The sequence below is a fragment of the Rana temporaria genome, chromosome 3, assembly GCF_905171775.1.
Source record: "Rana temporaria chromosome 3, aRanTem1.1, whole genome shotgun sequence".
In the NCBI taxonomy this organism is placed as follows: Eukaryota; Metazoa; Chordata; class Amphibia; order Anura; family Ranidae; genus Rana; species Rana temporaria.
This window is the reverse complement of record NC_053491.1, coordinates 143,534,246-143,553,702: the sequence shown is the minus strand read 5'-3', so window position 1 is coordinate 143,553,702 and position 19,457 is coordinate 143,534,246. Positions and strand designations below refer to the sequence as shown.

At 43.1% G+C, this 19,457-nt stretch overlaps 1 protein-coding gene across 50 annotated transcripts in view; it reads left to right on the top strand.

Annotated features, from left to right (window-relative positions):
• LOC120931788 (mucin-19-like) overlaps positions 1–19,457 on the top strand; it is a 584,870-nt gene that overhangs the window by 200,331 nt on the left and 365,082 nt on the right. For all 50 annotated transcript variants that reach the window (XM_040343605.1, XM_040343590.1, XM_040343599.1 and 47 more), the window contains 3 exons: positions 2,913–3,064; positions 3,371–3,509; positions 5,334–5,429. In XM_040343605.1, the coding sequence (XP_040199539.1) occupies positions 2,913–3,064; positions 3,371–3,509; positions 5,334–5,429 (387 nt within the window). The remainder of the gene's footprint in view (positions 1–2,912; positions 3,065–3,370; positions 3,510–5,333; positions 5,430–19,457) is intronic.

Genomic DNA, 19,457 nt, shown 5'->3' with positions numbered 1-19,457 from the left:
TTCGCGGCAAATTCGAAAATCCACAGAACACCCTGTAAAAGGGAGAAATCTAAAGTGTTAATTTTAAAGGCTTATATGCAAGTTATTGTCATAAAAAGTGTTTGGGGATCCGGGTCCTGCCCCAGGGGACATGTATCAATGCATTTTCGGGAGCAGTGATTTTAATAATGCTTAAAGTGAAACAATAAAAGTGAAATATTCCTTTAAATTTCATACCTAGGGGGTGTGTATAGCATGCCTGTAAAGTAGCGCTTGTTTCCCATGCTTAGAACTGTCCCTGCACAAAGTGTAATTTCTGAAGGAAAAAAAGTAATTTAAAAGTACTCGCGGCTATAATGAATTGTCAGCTCCCGGCAATACAGAGAAAATTTATTGTAAGTCATTGATAAAAAAAAAATGCTTGGGGTCCCCCCAAATTTAATTACCAGGCCCTTCAGGTCTGGTATGGATATTAAGGGGAACCCTGCATCAAATAAAAAAAATGACATGGGGTTCCCCCCAAATATCTATACCAGACCCTTTATCCGAGCACGCAACCTAGCAGGCAGCAGGAAAAGAGGGGGGGACGAGAGAGTGCCCCCCCACTCCTGAACCATACCAGGCCACATGCCCTCAACATAGGGAGGATGCTTTGGGGGTCTGTGATCCCTCAAAGCACCATGTCCCCATGTTGATGGGGACAAGGGCCTCATCCCCACAACCCTTGCCCTGTGGTTGTGGGGGTCTGCGGGAGGGGGGCTTATCAGAATCTGGAAGACCCCTTTTAACAAAGGGCACCCCCAGATCCCGGACCCCCATGTGAATTGGTAAGGGGTACATTGAATGGGGCCACCTGTCACGTGACCCTGGTCTTACCCAGTGACATGACGGGTGACCTTGCCCCCTCTGATGTAACACAGGTTTCCCATTGCATCAGAGGGGGGCGGGGTCACCTGTCACGTCACTGTGTATGCCCAGGTTTCCCCTTGCATCAGAGGAGGATGGGATCATGTGACGGGTGGCCCCGTCCTCAGCTACATAAGACCTGTTAGGCTGCGGCAACGATATTCCCAGGGTGTCTACGGTGGAGACAGGATGCACTGCACTGGACATCTCATCGCTGGAGCCTAGACCTGGATGGAGAGGAGATCATCCATCGCTGGACCCCGGAGAGGAGAGCATCCATCGCAGGAGACCGAGAGTGGATTACCACCGCTGGAATCTTTTTTATATATATATTTTTTTTAATAAAGAACTTATCCCAACGGTGTCTGTGTGTTTTTTTTACACTTTCTTGTGAAATGGTAGGGGTGACCAGGTGACAAGTGCACCCTGTTGGGGTCAGGGATGCACCACAGGGTAGTGAAGCCTATGGCCGACTGCTACAATCAGAGAGGAAGCGTGAGCCCAAGATTCCCCAGGGCGCGGAGTCTAAGACCCAGCTTTGTGTTCACAGGCAGACAAGGGTAATCAAGGAACAGGCCAAGGGTCAGGGAAACAGGCAAACAGGAGAAGTCATAGTCGAGCCAAGGTCGGTACACAGGAAGGTAAAAGTAATACACTGCAGACAGGAACAAGCTACAAACAAAGGTTGAACAGCAAAGCAGGCTAGCAGTGCAGTGGTTAATGTAGGTTTCATGGGGTGGAGCCATACAAGAGGAAGGTGATAAAAGACAGCCAGAAAGAGGGTCAGGCCTCTAATGAACACATGAGACAGGTAAGCTGCCAGACTTTATTGCATATCCATGACAGTACCCCTTACCAATTCACATAGGGGGGCCCGGGATCTGGGGGTCCCCTTTGTTAAAGGGGTCTTCCAGATTCCGATAAGCCCCTGCCCACAGACCCCCACAACCACTGGGCAAGGGTTGTGGGGATGAGGCCCTTGTCCCCATAAACATGGGGACATGGTGCTTTGAAGGGTCACTTTTTTTTTATCAATGACTTTCAATTACGTTTCTCTGTATTGCCGGGAGCCAACAATTCATTACAGCCACGAGTACTTTTAAATGCCTTTTTTTTCCCTTTAGAAATGACATTTTGTGCAGGGACAGTTCTAAGGATGAGAACCACGCGCTACTTTACAGGCATACTATACACACCCCCTAGGTATGAAATTTAAAGGAATCTAAGCCTTTAAAATGAGAACTTTAGATTTTTCATGTTCGAGTCCCATAGACTTTAACGGTGTTCGGATGTTCGAACAAATTTATTGCCTGTTCGCATGTTCTGATGCAAACCAAACTGGGGGGTGTTCCGCTCATCCCTATTTACTATCACTGTTTTTTAGCTGGTTTAAAGCCACTTTTGACATAAAGAGACACTTTTTGGTTGCCATGGGCAATCTCAAGTTTCCAGGCAGAAAGAATGGCATATATAATATAAAAGTGCATGCAGGACACTGGACAAAGCACTAGGGACAAAAGGGAGGTGAAATGGTTTGATACAGTAGGGGTAGGGGTACGTGGCTGGATGTGTGACATCACTGATCATCGTTCCCTATGACAGGGAACAGACGATCAGTGACGAGCCACAGAGAAGAATGGGGAAGATTTGTTTACACTCACTTCTCCCCGTTCTTCAGCTCCTGTGACCCGATCGCGACACTCGCAGGGAATGGAGCCTGGAACACAGGACAGCGGGCAGATGATTCGGCAGAGGACACAGCAGGGGGACATCTCAGGAATATCCTGGTGACAAGGTAAGTATGCTGCACCAGGATTCTGCAATGCAATCCCAAGTGTGGCTCAGGGTTACCGCTAATGGTACTGAAATTTAACACCAAGCCACACTCCGGAATACCGCCAGGAGGGTTAATTACTAATAAAACTGGCTTAATGTTGCAGTCTCATATGCAAAAATGTTTTATTAAAAACAGGAAAGAATTGTAATGACAAATGTTTGATGACATTTATGGGTCTCTTCTTTTGCAGCAAGATATCATCTGCAAGCCTGGATGTTATTGTCCAGATGGTATGGTTAGAGATTCAAGAGGAAACTGTATCACCCCTGAAGATTGCTCATGTCTTTATGAGGGAGCTGAGTATAACAGTAGGAGTACTATCAAAAACTCTTGCGGAACATGGTGATTATTTTTTTAAGTATTTTTTTGATGATTCATAAGTTTGTCTTTACTTAGGGCTGAGGAAGTGTATGTAAATGTAAATGTGCCACAAACTGTTTAAAAAAAGTTTAAAGTTAACTTTCAGATAGCATCTAATTCTGAAACTCTGTACATATGAGTCTTTTGCCAAGTCATTGAGTACTGAAACAGTACAATTTATAATCTTAATATTATTATGTGTTAGTCTGGTGAAAAGCATAACTGTACTTCAGGTCTGCCCTTTTTTGACTTAAGTAACAAGTCTTGAAATTGTGCCTTATTATATAGTACCTGCACCAGAGGAAAATGGGACTGTACAGAAGAGAATTGTGAGAGTGTTTGCAGCATTCATGGAAGTGGCCATTATTCAACTTTTGATGGAATGTCGTATAGTTTTAGTGGACTGTGCCAGTATACAATTGTAGAAGTGGGTATAAATGTTTCTTTATATATAGATTGATATTTACTAAAATTACACAATTTTTTTTGTCAGTTTAATAGGAGTGAGGTTTGAGCTTACCTGTCCACAATTTTCTGAACAGCAAACTATGATGCCGCGTACACGCGACCGTTTTTCGCGATGTAAAAAAATGTAATTTTTTTAATGTCATTAAAAACGATCGTGTGTGGGCTCCATAGCATTTTTCGCAACGTTAAAAATGGGCATAAAAATTTAGAACGTGCTCTAAATTTTCACGTTGTTTTTAACGTCGCAAAAAATGGTCGTGTGTGGGCTTTAACGACGTGAAAAAAACGTGCATGCTCAGAAGCAAGTTATGAGACGGGAGCGCTCGTTCTGGTAAAACTACCGTTCGTTATGGAGATAGCACATTCATCACGCTGTAACAGACTGAAAAGTGCGAATCGTCTCTCACCAAAGTTTTACTAACACAAGCATTTTTTTCACGATCGTGTGTGGGCAAGGCCGGCTTAACAATAATCGGGTTAAAAAAAACGTTATTTTTTCTAGACCATTAAAATCTGTTGTGTGTACGCAGCATAAGGCCAGATTTTGCTTACTGCAGTTGGAAGTCATTCAGTTAGTGGCAGTACCATCACTAAATGGCAACTTCACTCTGTGACAAAACAGTGCCTTTGCTGCACTAAAATTCCAAGAAGTGTTGACATCTCTGCTCAGCCCACTTCCGATAGACTGTAAAACACCTTACCTCATCTTCATAACATAAAGGGGAGGTATTCTGATACCTCACATGTGTGGTTTGAACACAGTTTCAATACCTAAAATGCAATAAAAAAAAAATTGTCATTTGAATGACAAAAATAAATTGGCCCTTTAAGACGTATGGTCAGAAGTGACGTTTTGACATCCATATCCAGCACGAGAAAGGACCCGATCGCCTCCACTCCGGTAGGCGGGGGATTGCGCAGGAGAGTGGCGGACCCTCTCCCGCCGCCGAAAACGGTAATCTTGTGGCGAATCCACTGCAGAGACCACCATTATGGTTTACAGGACCTCCACCTAAGGAGATGGATACCTTGGTTGTGGCAGCAGCTGCTGCCATTACTGAGAGATATCCCTCTTCAAACTAAGGACGTATATAGTCGTGCGGCTGTCCTTAAAGCAGAGGTTCACACAAACAGTGAACCTCCGCTTTTTGGATCCCTCCCCCCTCCGGTGTCACATTTGGCACCTTTCAGGGGGAGGGGGGTGCAGGTATTTGCACCACTTCCGGGTTCTGACTCCCGCGGAAGTACAGGCTCGTTACGTCACCCCCCGCTGTCTTCTGGAACACACTGTTCCCAGGAGAGAGCGGGGACCAGTGATGGCAAGCCGCGATCCTCGTGCATGCGCAGTAGGGAATCGGGCAGTGAAGCCGCAAAGCTTCACTTCCTGATTTCCTCACCGAGGTTGGCGGCGGAAGCAGCTGAGGACCGAGCGATTGCTCAGCCTCGTCTGCTGACATCGCGGGCGCGCTGGACAGGTAAGTGTCCATTTTTTAAAAGTCAGCAGCTGCAGTATTTGTAACTGCTGGCTTTTAAAAAAAACAAAAAAACGGGTGGACCTTCACTTTAAGTGGTTAAGGACAGTGCTAGAGGGAAAAACAAAGATTGTTGTGGTAAATAACATATGCATGATTGCTTAGTGAATTGAGCCTTACTTCATGCAATTTAGTGAATTGTAATAAAGTAAATATCTTTGAATAATTAAGTACTCTAGCTGTGTTTTTCATTATTTTTCTTCTGGACATTTTTAAAGTTAATAGGTGTTGTAAAATTGTTTTTAATCTAGGGAGAAATAGAAGACACATTCAGAATATCAATGCAAAGTGAACCTTGCTGTGAAGGTGGCCTAACTTGTTCTAGAAGAGTTATTTTGCAAACACCTGTAAGTTACCATTAAAATGCATCTTTATAGTGTACATTCAAATTGTTTTTAGCAGGGCTTTTTTTCACCGGGAACGCGGGGGAACGCAGTTCCGGCACCTCCAGAACTGCATATGTGTAATGGCAAGGGGTGCTGGAGGATCTATTGATGCTGGTGCTGGGGAATCTGTTGTTGCTGGAGGGAATCTATTTGCTGAGGACAGGGGATCTATTGTTACTGGGTTGGTCTTCTGTTGTTCATGGGGGATCTATTGTTGCTGGGTGAGTCTTATGTTGCTGGGGGGGATTTACTGTTGAAGAAGGTGTCTTTGTTGCTGGCTACTGGAGGGTCTATTAATGCTGGCTAATGGGGAATCTAATTTTGCTGGAGGGGACTTATTTTTGTTGCTGTGGAAGTCTGTTGTTGCCAGTGGGGGTTGTATTGTTGCTGGGGTGGGTCTTATGTTCCAGGGGATCAATTATTGCTGGTGGGATCTGTGGTGAGGGAGGGGGTCTTATATTGGGAGTGTATTGTCACTGGGGTGTCCATTGTTGCTAGATCCCTTTTACTGCTTTTCTTGTTATCATTAACAAAATCCATACAAAATACTTAGCACTATAAAATGATACTTGGTTCTGTATTCTCTAAAAGGGGTGGTACTGGGAAGTGGGTAGGGGGCAGAGTCAATGGATTGACTCAGAAAGGAGGAGTTCCTGCACCTATTCTCTGAGGAAAAAAAGCCCTGGTTTTTAGTGTTAGATTTGTTTAAGCTATTATTTCAGTGAGATATAAATTGACGCTGTTAATTATCACCTATTAAAACTCCTAACCTGGAAGTACTGGGAATTTCCAGATTCATTCCAGACCAAGGAGATCAATGAACCTCCACTCTCCATTATGCCCCCCCCTTGATTTGTCCCAGGCTGCAGGAATACTTTACTTGGCATTTATAAGTGATTGATATTTCAATTAAATAAGCTGAAATCTGAAAATTAACCACTTTACCTCTATCACATTTTCACCTTCTATGGACCAGAGCAATTTTAAATTTTTTGCTATAGACCTATTTATTTGGCAACAACTTTTTCATTACTAAAGGTAACAAGGTAATATATACCATGGGGCAGATCCACAAAAGAATTACGCTGGCGTATCTCTTGATACGCCGCGCAATTTCAAATTTTGCACGTCGCATCTTTGTTTTGTATCTACAAAACAAGATACGACTGCATCTCGGATCGATCCGACAGGCGTATGTCTTAGTATGCCGTCGGATCTTAGGTGCATTTTTTCGGCGGCCGCTAGGTGGCGTTTCCGTCGAATTCCGCTAGTTACGGCGATCCACGAACGTACGTCCGGCCGGCGCATTTTTTTTACGTCGTTTGCGTTCGGCTTTTTCCGGCGTATAGTTACCCCTGCTATTATGAGGCGTACTCAATGTTAAGTATGGCCGTCGTTCCCGCCTCGCATTTTGAATTTTTTACGTCGTTTGCGTAAGTCGTTCGCGAATAGGGATTTGCGTAGAATGATGTCACTGTCGTAAACATTGGCTTGTTCCGGCTTAGTTCAATAAAAACGCTGTTTACGTCGGGTCACAACGTATTTACATAAAACATAATATATATATATATATATATATATATATATATATATATATAATATATATATATATATATATAATATATATATTGTTCTTTAACCACTTAAGCTCCGGACCAATACGCTGTCTAAAGACCAGAGGTGTTTTTACAATTTGGCAATGCGCTGCTTTAACTGGTAATTGCGCGGTCATGCAATGTTGTACCGAAACGAAACTTGCGTCCTTTTCTTCCCACAAATAGAGCTTTATTTTGATGGTATTTGATCGCCTCTGCGATTTTTATTTTTTGCGATATAAACGCAAAAAGACCGTAAATTTTGAAAAAAAATGATTTTTCTTATAACAAAAAGTAAAAAAAATCGAATAAACTAAATTTTAGTCAAACATTTAGGCCAAAATGTATTCAGCCACATGTCTTTAGTAAAAAAAATCGCAATAAGCGTATATTTATTGGTTTTCGCAAAAGTTATAGCGTCTACAAACTAGGGTACATTTTCTGGAATTTACACAGCTTTTATTTTATGACTGCCTATCTCATTTCTTGAGGTGCTAAAATGGCAAGGCAGTACAAAACCCCCCCAAATGACCCCATTTTGGAAAGTAGACACCCCAAGGAAACTGCTGAGAGGCATGTTGAGTCCATTGAATATTTAATTTTTTTGTCCCAAGTGATTGAATAATGACGAAAAAAAAAAAAAAAAAAAATGTTTACAAAAAGTTGTCACTAAATGATATATTTCTCACACATGCCATGGTTATATGTGGAATTGCACCCCAAAATACATTCTGCTGCTTCTCCTGAGTACGGGGATACCACATGTGTGGGACTTTTTGGGAGCCTAGCCGCATACGGGGCCCCAAAACCCAAGCACCGCCTTCAGCATTTCTAAGGGCACAAATTTTTGATTTCACTCCTCACTACCTATCAAGGTTTCGAAGGCCATAAAATGCCAAAATAGCAAAAAAAAAAACCAAATGACCCCATTTTGGAAAGTAGACACCCTAAGCTATTTGCTGAGAGGCATGTCGAGTCCATGGAATATTTTATATTTTGACACAAGTTGCGGGAATATGACAAACTGATTTTTTTTTGCACAAAGTTGTCACTAAATGATATATTGCTCACACATGCCATAGTTATATGTGGAATTGCACCCCAAAAGACATTCTGCTGCTTCTCCCGAGTACGGGGATACCACATATGTGGGACTTTTTGTGAGCCTAGCCACGTACGGGGCCCCGAAAACAAAGCACCGCCTTCAAGATTTCTAAGGGCATACATTTTTGATTTCACTCCTCACTACCTATCACTACCTATCACAGTTTTGAAGGCCATAAAATGCCAAGATGTCACACAACCCCCCCAAATGACCCCATTTTGGAAAGAAGACACCCCAAGCTATTTGCTGAGAGGCATGTTGAGTCCATGGAATATTTAATTTTATGGCCCCAAGTGATTGAATAATGACCAAAAAAAAAAAAAAAAAATTTTTTACAAAACGTTGTCACTAAATGATATATTTCTCACATATGCCATGGGCATATGTGGAATTGCACCCCAAAATACATTCTGCTGCTTCTCCTGAGTACGGGGATACCACATGTGTGGGACTTTTTGGGAGCCTAGCCGCGTACGGGACCCCGAAAACCAATCACCGCCTTCAGGATTTCTAAGGGCATAAATTTTTGATTTCACTCCTGACTACCTATCACAGTTTCGAAGGCAATAAAATGCCAAAACAGCACAAAACCCCCCCAAATGACCCCATTTTGGAAAGTAGACACCCCAAGCTATTTGCTGAGAGGCATGTTGAGTCCATGGAATATTTAATTTTTTTGCCCCAAGTCACTGAATAATGACCAAAAAAAAAAAAATACAAAACGTTGTCACTAAATGATATATTTCTCACACATGCCACGGTTATATGTGGAATTGCACCCCAAAATACATTCTGCTGCTTCTCCTGAGTACGGGGATACCACATGTGTGGGACTTTTTGGGAGCCTAGCCGCGTACGGGACCCCGAAAACCAATCACCGCCTTCAGGATTTCTAAGGGCATAAATTTTTGATTTCACTCCTCACTACCTATCACAGTTTCGAAGGCAATAAAATGCCAAAACAGCACAAAACCCCCCCAAATGACCCCATTTTGGAAAGTAGACACCCCAAGCTATTTGCTGAGAGGCATGTTGAGTCCATGGAATATTTAATTTTTTTGCCCCAAGTCACTGAATAATGACCAAAAAAAAAAAAATACAAAACGTTGTCACTAAATGATATATTTCTCACACATGCCACGGTTATATGTGGAATTGCACCCCAAAATACATTCTGCTGCTTCTCCTGAGTACGGGGATACCACATGTGTGGGACTTTTTGGGAGCCTAGCCGCGTACGGGGCCCCGAAAACCAAGCACTGCCTTCAAGATTTGTGTGAGTGAAATCAAAAATTTATGTCCTTAGAAATCTTGAAGGCGGTGCTTGGTTTTCGGGGTCTCATACGCGGCTAGGCTCCCAAAAAGTCCCACACATGTGGTATCCCCGTACTCAGGAGAAGTAGCAGAATGTATTTTGGGGTGCAATTCCACATATAACCATGGCATGTGTGAGAAATATATCATTTAGTGACAATGTTTTGTACATTTTTTTATTTTAATTTTTTTTGGTCATGATTCAATCACTTGGGGCAAAAAAATTAAATATTCCATGGACTCAACATGCCTCTCAGCAAATAGCTTGGGGTGTCTACTTTCCAAAATGGGGTCATTTGGGGGTTTTTTGTGCTATTTTGGCATTTTATGGCCTTCGAAACTGTGATAGGTAGTGAGGAGTGAAATCAAAAATTTGCGCCCTTAGAAATGCTGAAGGCGGTGCTTGGTTTTCGGGGTCCCGTACGCGGCTAGGCTCCCAAAAAGTCCCAAACATGTGGTATCCCCGTACTCAGGAGAAGCAGCAGAATGTATTTTAGGGTGCAACTCCACATATAACCATGGCATGTGTGAGCAATATATCATTTAGTGACACATTTTTCTTTTTTTTTTTTTTTTCTCATTATTCAATCACTTTGGACAAAAAAAAAAAAAATCAATGGACTCAACATGCCTCTCAGCAGTTTCCTTGGGGTGTCTTCTTTCCAAAATGGGGTCATTTGGGTTTTTTTTGTGCTATTTTGGCATTTTATGGCCTTTGAAACTGTGATAGGTAGTGAGGAGTGAAATCAAAAATTTACACCCTTAGAAAGCCTGAAGGCGGTGATTGGTTTTTGGGGTCCCGTACGCGGCTAGGCTCCCAAAAAGTCTCACACATGTGGTATCCCCGTACTCAGGAGAAGCAGCAGAATGCATTTTGGGGTGTAATTCCACATATGCCCATGGCATGTTTGAGCAATATATCATTTAGTGACAACTTTGCGCAAAAAAAAATATATATATATATATATATTTATATTTCCCGCAACTTGGGTCAAAATCTAAAATATTCCATGGACTTAAGATGCCTCTCAGCAAATAGCTTGGGGTGTCTACTTTCCAAAATGGGGTCATTTGGGGGGGTTTTCAATTGTCCTGGCATTTTATGCACAACAATTAGAAGCTTATGTCACACATCACCCACTCTTCTAACCACTTGAAGAAAAAGCCCTTTCTGACACTGTTTGTTTACATAAAAACATATTATTTTTTTGCAAGAAAGTAAAGTTGAACCCCCAAACATTATATATTTTTTTAAAGCAAAGGCCCTACAGATTAAAATGGTAGGTGTTGCAAAAAAAATTTCCACACAGTATTTGCGCAGCGTTTTTTCAAACGCATTTTTTGGGGAAAAAATACACTTTTTTTTATTTTAAAGCACTAAAACACACTATATTGCCCAAATTATTGATGAAATAAAAATTATGATCTTAGGCCGAGTACATGGATACCAAACACGACATACTTTAAAATTGCGCACAAACGCGCAGTGGCGACAAACTACATACATTTTTAAAAGCCTTTAAAAGCCTTTACAGGTTACCACATTAGATTTACAGAGTAGGTCTACTGCTAAAATGACTGCCCTCGATCTGCCCTTCGCGGTGATACCTCACATGCATGGTGCAATTGCTGTTTACATATGACTCCAGACCGACGCTTGCGTTCGTCTTTGCGCAAGAGCAGGGGGGGACAGGGATGCTTTTTTTTTTTTTTTTTTTTTTTTATATATTTATTTCGCTTTTTTTATTTTATTTGTTAACTGTTCCTTCCATTTATTTATTTTTTTACCATTTTTATTGTTATCTCAGGGAATGTAAATATCCCTTATGATAGCAATAGTTAGTGACAGGTACTCTTTTTTTTTTTTAAATGGGGTCTATTAGACCCTAGATCTTTCCTCTGCCCTCAAAGCATCTGACCACACCAAGATCGGTGTGATAAAATGCTTTCCCATATTCTCAATGGCGCCGTTTATATCTGGGGGGGGGGACATTCCCTCCCACTGAATGTAAAAGCAGTCTAGAGGCTAATTAGCCGCTAGGACTGCTTTTACATGAAAGCCGACCGCTGGCTGAAAAGAATGATACCAAGATGATGCCTAAACCCGCAGGCATCATTCTGGTATAACCATTCAAAGTCCTGCAACATACCAGTACGTTGATGGTTCTTGTTGGACATGTATTGTAATCTTTTTTTTTTTCATGCAGTCTGTTGGCTGAACAAAAAAAAGATTGATCGGTGGGTATGCCCACCATTAGAATACCTCCCTTCATCCACCCACTTCTAATGATGGGCATACATGCACCATTTATATATGCCGAAGCATGGGGGCATCCTCCCGCAAAAAAGTTATGCCGCGTACGGTCGGACTTTTCTATGCCGCGTACACACGGTCGGACTTTTCTATGCCGTGTACACATGGTCAGACTTTTCCACAGGAAAGCCTCCGTAGGAATGTCAACCGTATGTACGCGGCATTAGGAGCAAAATCGCTCCTCCGCCCCTAATGCCCCCATGCTCCGGCATATATGCTCTTTTTTGAACTGTAGTGGTGAAATCACCTCCTACAGCATTGGAGTCGCGGCTTTATATATCGTGGGAGCAAACGCTGTTGCTGTCACGCTAAATAAATCCGCACTGCAACTGAATGGCGTACCTGCTAAGCAAATGATGGTTAACATTAAAACAAAGTAACATTCCAGTATAACAGTAAGATCATACCATACCTGCAAAGCAAATACCTATAAAAAAACATAGTAAAAAATAAAACATTTTTTAACGCAACCTGTGCCTAAAATATATATATATGCCAAAGCATGGGGGCATCCTCCCGCAAAAAAGTTATGCCGCGTACGGTCGGACTTTTCTATGCCGCGTACACACGGTCGGACTTTTCTATGCCGTGTACACATGGTCAGACTTTTCCACGGGAAAGCCTCCGTAGGAATGTCAACCGTATGTACGCGGCATTAGGAGCAAAATCGCTCCTCCGCCCCTGCTGCCCGCATGCTTCGGCATATATGCTCTTTTTTTTAACTGTGGTGGTGAAATCACCTCCTACAGCACTGGAGTCGCGGCTTTATATATCGTGGGAGCAAACGCTGTTGCTGTCAAGATAAATAAGTCCGCGCAACAGCTGAATGGCGTACCTGAAAACAGTAAAATAAATTACATACCTGAAAAGCAAGCATGAAAAAACATAACAACAATAAAACTTTGCAGAATAGAATACAGTAAAAAAGAGCAGAACAATAGAGAGAGAATAGAGAGGGAGAGAACAATAAAACGACAACTATTTTTGGTTTTTTTATTTTATATTTTTTTGTGTGTTTTTATTTTTTACTTTTTTTTTTTTTTTTTTAACACTTTTTTTTGTAACTGTGAACTGTAACTTCAACTTTTCGGTTCCAGGTTTGGGTCTCTCAAAATGCGATGGCATCTTGGGAGACCCTGTGTGAGTGTGCCTAGCCTGTGAAATGTTTCACCCTACACTAATAATTAACGTGTGTGTGGAAGCGTTCAAAACATTCACCAATACAAAGACCAGGATTGCCAGGACATTTGGGACAAAAATAACGGGTGTCACGCCTAAATCCGCGCTTGGTACAGACACGACATTTTCTTTGGGGGGCTCGTTGGGTAGGGGTACTCGGGAGGACATAAGAAAAATGCCTCTCATGCAGTCGGCTTACTGCATTTGGTAGGAGATGGTGAGGTACAATACCGCCTGGATACAGGAGTTCTGTGATGATATCCCTCTGGAATTGAAGGAAGGATTCATTCCGTCCTGAAGCTCTGTATACGACATGAGCATTCAGTAGAGCCAATTGAAATAAATGTAGAGACACTTTTTTGTACCAGCGTCTCGTCTTACGGGCAATATGATACGGCGCCATCAACTGGTCGTTGAGGTCCACCCCTCCCATATTAAGGTTATATTCGTGGACACAGAGGGGTTTCTCCACAACACCAGTCGCCGTACGAATTTGGACTGTCGTGTCTGCGTGAAGGGTGGTAAGAACGAAAACATTCCTATTGTCCCGCCACTTCACAGCGAGCAAATTTTTACATCTGCAGCAGGCTCTCGCCCCCGGCCTAACACGGGCATCTACAAGCCGCTGGGGGAAGCCCCGGCGATTAGGTCGCACGGTGCCACATGCTCCAATCTGTTGATCAAATAAGTGGCTAAAAAGTGGCACGCTGCTGTAAAAATTGTCCACATACAAATGGTACCCCTTTCCGAATAAGGGTGACACCAAGTCCCAAACAATCTTGCCAGCGCTCCCCATGTAATCTGGGCATCCTTCCGGCTCTACCTGACTATCTTTTCCCTCGTAAACCCTAAAGCTCCATGTGTAGCCTGTGGCCCTGTCACAGAGCTTATAGAGCTTGACCCCGTATCTGGCACGCTTGCTGGGAAGGAACTGTTTGAAAGACAAGCGGCCAGCAAATTTAATCAGGGACTCATCAACGCATACAACCTGCTGGGGATTAAACAAGGCTGCAAAACGTTCGTTGAAATGGTTTACGAGGGGCCGAATTTTGTAGAGCCGGTCAAATTCAGGGTCTCCACGTGGACGACAAAGTGCATTGTCACTGAAATGCAGGAACCGCAGGATCGCCTCGTATCGTCTCCTGGCCATGTGAGCAGAGAAAATGTACATATGGTCAATGGGATGTGTGGACCAATACATCCGCAATGACGGAAATTTGTGTATGCCCATGTTGAGGGTAAGGCCCAGAAAGGTCTTAAATTCGGAAACCTCGAGAGGTTTCCATTCTTTGGCAAGGCGAGACTGGGGGTTAGCGGCGATGTAAGTACCAGCATATAAATTGGTCTGGTCCACAATAGATCTATAGAGATCTTCCGTGAAATACAGCGAATAAAAATCAAGTGACATAAAGTTCGCTGTATCCACCTGAATACCGGGTTGGCCAGTGAATGGGGGAAGTACAGGTGCTGTAGAAGTGGTGGGGACCCAATCAGGATAGGCAAATTCTACAGGAAGGGCACTATGGGCACGACGGGCCTGTCTCTGTCTTTTTCTTGGTGGCAGCGGGACACTACTTGTGCTTGCCACATCGCCAGCTTCAACTGCACTTATGGGACTCGCCACGTCACCAAGTGTTACTGCAGTGCTGGATAAACGACCAGGGTGTACTAGGCCGCTGGTGCTTGCCAATTCACCAGAAGGAATAGCGGCGCTAGTACTGGATCTCTGCTCCATACGAGGGTCCTGCGGTTCTTGCTGCTCAACAACATCAGAATGGGATCGGGTACGCCTGGCCTTAGCAGGGACCTCAACTTCGTCGTGCGAGCTATCTGACATGGAGCCGCTGTCGTAAATGGGTTCATATTCTGAGCCAGAATCTGTCAGATGCGTGACCTCCTCCTCTTCACTATCTGACATGCACATGAACTCAAAGGCCTGCTTATCATTGTACCTTCGGTTTGCCATTTTGGACTCTAAATTTAGTGGTACAATGGTAAGGATTCACAGGTAAAAAAAGCACCTGACTATAGAAAAGCAAATGTAGAAAACGCTTCAAAAAAAACTGTAAGCGATCGCAGGGATCAGGCCTGTCTCTGCGAACGCTGCAGTTATGTGTCTTGTGTTTTGTAAGTGACAGTGATCGATCGATACTGCACTTGGGTGGGTTGGGCTGGGCAGAGGGGGAAAACGCAGGTGCTAGCGGGTATCTGGGCTGATTCCGCTAACAATGCGTTTTTGGGTACCCTAAACTGCTGGGTACGCTAGTATAGATCTGATCAGATCAGGTATCGATCCGTTCAGATCCTATACCACTAAGGGGGGTGTATGCTTAGCGAGTGGGTGTAAGCGGTACTGGCTCTAACCTAACGCTGCCTGGGGTGACGCAGACCCTGACTGGCGCTAAAATTAAATTTATATCACCCGCCGGGTGATCAGGGGGTTAAACCTATTGGGTTATATACGGCGGGTGCTCTGATGCTATAAACAGCAAACTAACCAACCAGCGTCAACCGTAACACTTATACGGTGATCACTGGTGAAAGGGTTAACTAGGGGGCAATCAGGGGGTTAAAACCTTTATTCGGTAATATATGGGGGTACCTAACGCTTTCTAAAAACCTGGTGGCGAACCTAAAATAACTAAATAACTAACTGGCTAACCACGTCACCAGTGACACTTATACAGTGATCAGTGGTGAAAGGGTTAACTCTAGGGGCAATCAGGGGTTAAAACCTTTATTTATGGGGGTACCTAACGCTATATAAACCTGGCGGCGAACCTCAAAAAAAACTAACTGCCTAGCGGCAACAGTGACACTAATACAGCGATCAGAAACCGATCGCTTAGTGACACTGGCAATAGGGGTGAAAGGGTTAACTCTAGGGGCAATCAGGGGTTAAAACCTTTATTTATGGGGGTACCTAACGCTATATAAACCTGGCGGCGAACCTCAAAAAAAACTAACTGCCTAGCGGCAACAGTGACACTAATACAGCGATCAGAAACCGATCGCTTAGTGACACTGGCAATAGGGGTGAAAGGGTTAACTCTAGGGGCAATCAGGGGTTAAAACCTTTATTTATGGGGGTACCTAACGCTATATAAACCTGGCGGCGAACCTCAAAAAAAACTAACTGCCTAGCGGCAACAGTGACACTAATGCAGCGATCAGAAACCGATCGCTTAGTGACACTGGCAATAGGGGTGAAAGGGTTAACTTTAGGGGCAATCAGGGGTTAAACCTTTATTGGGGGGGGGTAGGGGGCTACCCTGGACCTAAAGGGGCCTAAACCTAACTGCCCTGACACTTTTTTCTGTCACACTGACACTAAAAGCAGTGATCAGAAAATAAATGATCACTGCAATCAGTGACACTGTGACAGGGGGTGATCTGGGGGTGCTGGGGGGGTGATCGGGGGGGGTTATGTGCCTATGTGTGCTGTGTCAGTGTGCTGTTGGTGCAACTCACAGTACTGACGTCTTCTCTCCTCTGGAATCAAACGAAAAGACCGCCAGAGGGGAGAAAACGTCACTTCCTCCCTGCCTGTGTTTACAGTTACACAGGCAGGGAGGGCTCTGCTGCATTCTCATTCGCTGAGGGAGATCGAGAGGGGACGGCTGGAAACCAATAGCCGCCCCCTCCTCCCGGACCTCCCGTACACCGTTCCCGGCCGCCGCATGTACCGGAGGGGGTCCCGATCGGACCCCCGAACCGAGGTAAGGCGGGGACGTACCTATACGCCCATGTGCCTGTACGTGCCATATTGTGGACGTATATGTACATGCGGTGGTCGGGAACTGGTTAAGGACAAACAAGACTTTCTTTTCATGATATTGTCATGCAATAATGATTTTTTTTTGCAATCCTTAGACCAGTGTCTCTCAAACTTATTTGTCTTGCGGCGCACCAAAAAGATCAAAAAAATTTCATGCCACTTCTGAAAAGATTTAAAAAATGTTTGTGGTGAAGAACTTATTATTTTTACATAAGCCTTGCATTACAAAAGGAACAAATAAATGACAGACTGACAGAGATTGCATTTTTGTATATGTTACTTTTAATTTTTTTTTTATAGTTTACCATTTAATTGTCCAATACATTCAAGGTTTCAAGATGCTAGCAATTTTAAATATTTTTCAATACTCATACGGCACACATGCAAATGTCACATGGAACACATTCTCACATTTGAGAATCACTGCCGTAGACAATGAAATGCAACAAAACTAAACAAACTCACTTTTTCTTTTTTTAAGCAATAAGAAATTGTGTTAATGCACAAAAAATGTACACATTTTATTTTGTAATTTGTCCTTTAGTGTTTAAAACAACACTAAAATTATTATTCTGGTATAAATCATTGCAAAGTTATTTACAAGATAATTAAAGTGGTTTTAACAATTTTGTGCTTTTTAAAATGGGAAATGTGTTAATAATATATGTTAATTGTGTAAAAATATATAAAAAAACAAAAAAAATTGAAAAAGTTTAAATATTAAAAGTTATTAATACAGAAACAAATGAAAAGGAAAATGAGGAAAATAATAGCTATAGAGAGAGGCAGACTAAGAAGAACCACTTCCCGACAGACAGCTACATTAAATATTAAATTCAGATCAGATAGATTAAATACTAGCAAAAGAAAGCTACATTTTTGTTGGGAAAAATTATAACAATTACATTTGGGTAAAGTGTTGCATGACCGCGCAATTGTCATTCAAAGAGTGACAGCGCTGAAAGCTGAAAATTGGCCTGGGCAGTAAGGGGGGTTTAAATGCCCAGTAAGCAAGTGGTTAAGGCTGATTAGAGAAAGATTAATGGGTAATAAGGAGTTGAAGGTATTATTAAAAAAAATAAAAAATGTTGTCAGGTTGCTTTACATCATCTGCAAATCTAATTTCATCCCTTTGATGTGCACATGAATGAACAGAAAGATATAAAAGTAACAATATGTTGCATTGGGGTTGATTTACTAAAAGTGGAGAGTAGGGATGAGCTTTGTGTTCGACTCAAACGTATGTTCGACTCGAACATCGTCTGTTCGTACGTTCGACGAAATTCAAACAAAATGGGTCGTTCGTGCCAAATTCGAGTGACACGCAACGGCCCATAATTCACTGCGGCATTGCGCGCTGATGATTGGTCAAGCATGCACTATGACCCTGCATGCTTGGCCAATCATAGTGCGCAAAAAACGGAGAGCCATAATTGGCCAAAGCCAGGGTGGCTTTGGCTAATTATGGCTCAGGGTGTTTAGTACACGTCCCACACTATATAAGGCCGCCTGCATTTTGGCCGCGTGTAGTGTGTTGCGGCGTTGTTAAAGAACAGATCAGACAGTCAGTCAGTTAGAGAGAGAGAGACACAGTGGGCCAGATTCACATACCCGCGGCGCAGCGTAACGTAAACTGTTTACGTTACACCGCCGCAAGTTTTCAGTCTAAGTGCCCGATCCACAAAGCACTTACCTGGAAATTTGCGGCGGTGTATCGTAAACACGTCCGGCGCAAGGCGGTCCAATTCAAATGGGGCGGGTACCATTTAAATTATGCGCGCTCCAGCGCCAGATGTACTGTGCATGCTCCCGTCGCAAATTTCCCAACGTGCTTTGCGCGAAATTACGACGCGCCGACGTTTTAAGAATAGCGACGTCAACAAAGCACTTACGCCGGGAAAAATAAAAAAATGTAAAATAATTCAAAAGCGACGCGGGAAAGACAGGCATACTTTAACATGGTGGAGTACTTTTCCACCATATTAAAGGTGCCCTATCTTTGCGACGGAAATCTAACACTTGCGACGACGTAACGACGGGAAAAATCTTCGTGGATCGCCGTAACTCCTAATTTGCATACCCGACGCTGGTTTACGACGCGAACTCCCCCCAGCGGCGGCCGCGGTAGTGCATCCTAAGATCCGACAGTGTAAGTCCATTACACCTGTCGGATCTTCTGGCTATCTATGCGTAACTGATTCTATGAATCAGTCGCATAGATACTCTGAGAGATACGACGGAGTATCTGAGATACTTCGTCCTATCTCCTTTGTGAATCTGGCCCAGTGTCTTTTCTACCAGATAGATAGATAGATAGATAGATAGGGCAGGCAGGCTAGTCAGTTTAGTTAAATTTACAGTGTGTAGAGGATATATATACATCCTAGGAGTTGTACATACTATATATTTATACACTGTATAGCTTAGCTAGATCAGCTATTCCTATTTGGCAGGCAGTAGATTGTGCTAGCTGCAGTGCTCTAACGTGTTGTATTGCCTGTGTTCTGTTCATTTGCACCTAAACGCGGTTGCTGTTACTGCAACCGTGCTGTTCATTTGCACCTAAACGCAGTTGCTGTTACTGCAAGTGTGCTGTTCATTTGCACCTAAACGCAGTTGCTGTTACTGCAACCGTGCTGTTCATTTGCACCTAAACGCAGTTGCTGTTACTGCAACCGTGCTGTTCATTTGCACCTAAATGTAG